This window comes from Mytilus trossulus, chromosome 5, assembly GCF_036588685.1.
Source record: "Mytilus trossulus isolate FHL-02 chromosome 5, PNRI_Mtr1.1.1.hap1, whole genome shotgun sequence".
NCBI lineage: Eukaryota > Metazoa > Mollusca > Bivalvia > Mytilida > Mytilidae > Mytilus > Mytilus trossulus.
Genome location: NC_086377.1, coordinates 5,406,653 through 5,412,570, shown reverse-complemented (window position 1 = coordinate 5,412,570; position 5,918 = coordinate 5,406,653). Strand labels below are relative to the sequence as shown.

Genomic DNA, 5,918 nt, shown 5'->3' with positions numbered 1-5,918 from the left:
GCATGTCGAGTTAAACCTGATTTGAGAATTATATTCCAGATATTCAACACCAGTGTTTTTACAAAAGAAAATCAAATATACAAACGCATAAAACAAAGCAACTAACTAAGATGTCCCTGTAAACCTGCAAACCTGATAAAGACGTCAATACTAACTATTAATAATGTGGATTCATTAGTATTCGTTGGATACTAATGTTCGTGGTTTATGTGGGTAAAGATGAACCACGAATTCAAATGTTAAACGAATAGCAAATTTTCAATAGGCTCTGTGTACAGAGATTGACAAGACAACGAAATTAAATATCCACGAATATTCCAGATTTCAGGTATACATCAAAATTGATACTCTCAAAAATAAATACATTCACAGTAGTTGACAGTACATGCATTATATTGTATATATCTTCTCGGTGAAGTGCATAGTAAGCTAGATGTAAAGTCAGTTCAACAATTGAAAATATCACTGTCTAAACTGTTGATATCGAATAAAACATGTAATCACTTTAGTATTTTATGTGAACTATCCTATGAATATTATCCATCAGGGCTGAATAAAAATTGGATACACTTTTTGTAAGAAACAAAGATCCTCTTTGGTTAACCTTGATTCATCAATCTTTTAATCAGACAACGACGGTGTTGTTCAAAGAACCACGTGAACGATTTAATACCATAAGGCCAGTAGGTTTATATTTAGAATCATTATGTGATACAATACAGTAACAATATAATTTCTTCAAAGGATTAAAAAAAAAGTAGAAAAATATTTAATTAGAAGAGCTCATTTTTTATTTTTCTTTAAACGAATGGCTGTCATAAGTCATGCTAAATTGCGCATGCTCAATCAAGTTTAATTGTTCTGCATACATCACTTCTACACCAATGAGTATAAATACAGATCGCAGCCGTCGTATCAGCACACATAGTTACAATCGTCAAACCTCAGTCACCATGACTATGTTTACTTTTCTGCTGTTGAGTTTTGTGGGAGCTACATTTTGCCATGGCCCATATGGAAACGGTAGAGGGTACAGTGTTGTGTATGGCGCCGGTGGTGCAAGTGTCGGTGGCGGAGGATCTGGATCTGGCGGTAGTGGTGGAGGTTTGTGAATATTACAGTATTTTTGTTTTAAACTTTTTTTTATGTTACCACCATATTACGCAGTAATGGCATCGGACTCCTATCACAAAGGTTCCTGGTTCGATTCCCGTTTGGGAAGAAAATTTAAGGAACTCAAATTTCGGCTCTCCCTCGACACCATTTGCGAGTATGGTCTTGAGGAAACGATGATAGTCCGTCGGAAGGGGACGATAAATGGCTGACCCGTGTTAAAAGAGAGAGAGACATATCTCTTGCACGTTAAATACACCCTTGTTGATTTCGAAAAAGTGTAGGCTAATGCCGCTACAAGGCAGAATAGAACTCGCACCTGCAAAGTGGAAAGGGATTAATATAAGTTGCAAAACTTGTTTCCCAATCCACTATAAATAAATATGTTTAAACTAAACACAGTAATATATGATTTACGGTTATGGCCCAGGATATGATGATGGAAGCGACAAAGGTGATAGCGTTTAGTATGGAGTCAGTGGGAGGGGCACTAGAAACAAGCTCATCATATATACCAGGATTTAAAGTAGTGTAAATAGTTAATTTATAAATATGACCACATCATTGATAATTCATGTCAGCACATAATTAAACGCAACAAGCAGAGACATCGACCTAGTGGTTGTAAATAAACTTATCATAGATTCCAGGATTAAATTTGTATCTGCACCAGACACACGTCTGAAAGAGGAGTAGGAGACGGAAAAGAATGCACGATCAAATTATAGTTATTCTTTTTTTTAAATGTCCGAACTTAATTAATAGTCTGTTGCATAACAAGAAAAGTTACTCTATGGAGTAGCATGTATAACAGGACCAATAATCCTGATAATTTGATTTCATGCATCATGTGTATTTACAACATTAAAACAATATTTTTTGTAATGTAAGTGAGCAAACATAAAACGTTTGTCTAAAATGTATTCATCAGCGCCTGTTTTTGATGAATCGTTTCTATGTTTCCCTGAAATTTGAAATTTTAGCGTTTACACTTCAAGGTTATGGCACAGGATATGGGAATGGACACAGCGGCAGTTATATTGTTGAGTATGGCGGTCGCAGCGGCTATGGATACGGAGGATCAAAAGTAGGTTATGGCGAAGCAGCTGGAAATGGCGGCGGAGCTGGAAATGGCGGAGGAGCTGGAAATGGCGGAGGAGCTGGAAGTGGCGGAGAAGCTGTAAATGGAGGTGGAAATGGAAATGGAGATGGAGGCGGAAATGGAAATGGAGGCGGAAATGGAAATGGAGGCGGAAATGGAAATGGAGGCGGAAATGGAAATGGAGGCGGAAATGGAAATGGAGGCGGAAATGTAAATGGAGGCGGAAATGGAAATGGAGGATCAACAGTAGGTTATGGTGGTTATGGAAGTGGAGGCGGATATGGATACGGAGGATCAAAAGTAGGTTATGGTGGTGTAGCTGGAAATGGCGGTGATGCTGTAAATGGAGGTGTAAATGGGAATGAGGGCGGAAATGGAAATGGAGGTGGAAATGGAAATGGAAATGGAAATGGAAATGGTGGCGGAACTGGAAATGGAGGCGGAAATGGAAATGGAGGCGGAAATGGAAACGGAGGATCAATAGTAGGTTATGGTGGTTATGGAAATGGGGGCGGATATGGCTATGGAGGATCAAAATTAGGTTATGGTAGTTATGGTAGTTATGGATACGGCGGCGGAGCTGGAAATGGTGGAGGAGCTGGAAATGGTGGAGGAGCTGGAAATGGTGGAGGAGCTGGAAATGGAGGTGGAAATGGAAATGGGGGTGGAAATGGAAATGCAGGCGGAAATGGTGCAGGAGCTGGAAATGGTGGAGGAGCTGGAAATGGAGGTGGAAATGGAAATGGGGGTGGAAATGGAAATGCAGGCGGAAATGGAAATGCAGGCGGAAATGGAAATGGAGGCGGAAATGGAAACGGAGGATCAAAAAATAGTTATGGCAGTTATGGAAATGGAGGCGGATATGGATATGGAGGATCAAAAGCAGGATATGGCGGCGGAGCTGGAAATGGAGGAGGAGGAGCTGGAAATGGTGGAGGAGCTGGAAATGGCGGAGTTGCTGCAAATGGAGGCGGAAATGGAAATGGAGGCGGAAATGGAAATGGAGGCGGAAATGGAGGCGGAAATGGCAACGGAGGTGGAAATGGAAATGGAGGAGGAAATGGAAATGGAGACGGAAATGGAGGCGGAAATGGAAATGGAGGCGGAAATGGCAACGGAGGTGGAAATGGAAATGGAGGCGGAAATGGCAACGGAGGATCAAAAAATAGTTATGGCGGTTATGGAAATGGAGATGGATATGGATACGGAGGATCAAAAGTAGGATATGGCGGCGGAGCTGGAAATGGCGGAGGAGCTGGAAATGGCGGTGGTGCTGGAAATGGAGTTGGAAATGGAAATGGAGGAGGTTTTGTTTGTTATGTAAATGGCGGAGGAGCTGCAAATGGTGGAGGAGCTGGAAATGGAAATGGAGGCGGAAATGGAAATGGTGGCGGAAATGGAAATGGAGGCGGAAATGGAAATGGAGGTGGAAATGGAAATGGTGGCGGAAATGGAAATGGAGGCGGAAATGGAAACGGAGGAGGAAATGGAAATGGTGGCGGAAATGGAAATGGAGGCGGAAATGGAAATGGAGGTGGAAATGGAAATGGTGGCGGAAATGGAAATGGAGGCGTAAATGGAAACGGAGGATCAAAAGTAGATTATGGTGGTTATGGACATACAGGCGGATACGGATACAGAGGATCAAAAGTAGGATATGGCGGAAGAGCTGGAAATGGAGGTGGAAATGGAAATGGAGGCGGAAATGGAAATGGAGGCGGAAATGGAAATGGAGGCGGAAATGGAAATGGTGGCGGAAATGGAAATGGAGGCGGAAATGGAAATGGAGGCGGAAATGGAAATGGAGGTGGAAATGGAAATGGTGGCGGAAATGGAAATGGAGGCGGAAATGGAAACGGAGGATCAAAAGTAGATTATGGTGGTTATGGACATGTAGGCGGATATGGATACGGAGGTTCAAAAGTTGGTTATGGTAGTTATGGAAATGGCGGAGGAGCTGGAAATGGAGGTGGAAATGGAGTTGGATATGGAAACGGATACGCTCGTAATGGCGGTGGATATAGGAAAAAAAGTACTCCATACTAAATTTGTACAGCCATACAGTACTGTTTATGATTTTATAAAGTTGACTATTTTTTAATATAGCTGGTAACAAAACTCAAATAAAAACATATTCACTCATTATTCTCTCAAATTATCAGTGCCAAACACGAATTATAGTACCAAGACAAGTTTTCCTGATTAACGGACATCTTATTTCAAAGTTTAAAGTCAATCCGTGATAATCGATATAACAAGAAAGAAACTCTTTCACATTAGTATTGTTAACATTTAACTTGCATGACTATGTACAGTGAGGTTAATGTATGATCCTTTTGTAGTTTAACAACTTAAGCTTGCAATTCATTGATTGGCGTATGTTTATATGTTATGTGTGGTTTTCGTTCATTTTTAATACATATATTCGGCCGTCTGTTTTCTCTTTTGACTTATTTTACATTGTAATTTCGGAGCCTTTTATAGCTAACTATGCGGTATGGGCTTTGTTCATTGTTTAAGGCCGTACGAATATCTATACTTGATTATATTAACTCGTGTGCCGTATCACTATTACACATATCTAAAAACAATCAGAGCGATTTGGTTGACCAATGAAATGCTAATGTTTTCTTATAATTAAATATGCACGTGCGATTTTTTTTATATATAACCTTAGAATACACCTCTTACTGAGTAAATACACTTGTTTTTTTTATATTTTACTCTCCTGCAATTTGAATAGTGACTGGTTGTTTCGAACAACAAACGATGAATGCTGGGAGTTATTAACAAAATTGTAGGGGAAAAACGAATTAAATCAATTATGCCAAATCCGCAAATTAAACTTTCTGATTTACTCGTAGAATAAGTATTGCGAAATAAGGATGTTAAAAACACACGTTTTGGATATTTAAGAGCGATTGGCTTTTAGTATAAAAGAAAATGATAAATATTTCTTTTTGTAATTTTGTTTTCCATTTTGAAAAATATATCAGTTTGTAACATGATACTAACGTCATATAAAGAAAAATAATAAGTAACTGTAAATTCAGATATATTGCGGGCATTTCTTAGTGCATTTAAAAAAAAAGCGTGTTAATTATAACGATTTTCGATTCATATTTCATGATATTGCTATACCAATCCAGTCGCAATATTGACATTAATACAAACCTCCCAATCACTTCTCAATTTAATTTAGTGTGTTTCACCATTTTTGTCCAAACAATGTCTGTCACTATAACCTCAACTTGTCTTTTTGTGAAATGCACATATAAACTTGGTGATTATTGTCAAATTCTGAGATATAATTTCAATACAAACGTATGTGATGCTATGGTAGCTGTATAGAAAACATCCAATAAGAATTGTCAATATATTGCAACCCAATTAACGACACTCGTCTCACTATCAAACCCTGACAATCATCAAACCGTGACAATCATCAAACCGTGACAATCATCAAACCGTGACAATCAATACCAATGCAATCAATTTTCTACACAAACAACTCCGAATAAATGAGTAACTCTGAGACTCCTTAAAATATGTTGACTGTCATACAACTATTTTCAATTTTTTTCTATTTAAATCTTTATTTTGTATTTTAATTATTGTTTGGCAATATGATGGAAGTTGATGCAACTGTCATATATATAGGAAGATGTGATATGAGTGCTAATGCGACAACTCTCCATCCAAG

The 5,918-nt window shown here is 38.7% G+C and overlaps 1 protein-coding gene across 2 annotated transcripts; it reads left to right on the top strand.

Moving 5' to 3' along the window:
- Nucleotides 1–886: 886 nt before the first annotated feature.
- On the top strand, nucleotides 887–4,653 carry LOC134719375 (uncharacterized). Of its 2 annotated transcripts, XM_063582382.1 has the most exons (3): nucleotides 888–1,104; nucleotides 2,112–2,204; nucleotides 2,520–4,653. In XM_063582382.1, the coding sequence occupies exons 1-3, from the start codon at nucleotides 954–956 to the stop codon at nucleotides 4,259–4,261; spliced, it is 1,986 nt and encodes a 661-aa protein (XP_063438452.1). In that variant the 5' UTR covers nucleotides 888–953; the 3' UTR covers nucleotides 4,262–4,653. The 2 variants fall into 2 exon arrangements, with proteins under 2 accessions (XP_063438451.1, XP_063438452.1); XM_063582381.1 differs by having other exon boundaries at nucleotides 887–1,104; nucleotides 2,112–4,653.
- Nucleotides 4,654–5,918: the final 1,265 nt, after the last annotated feature.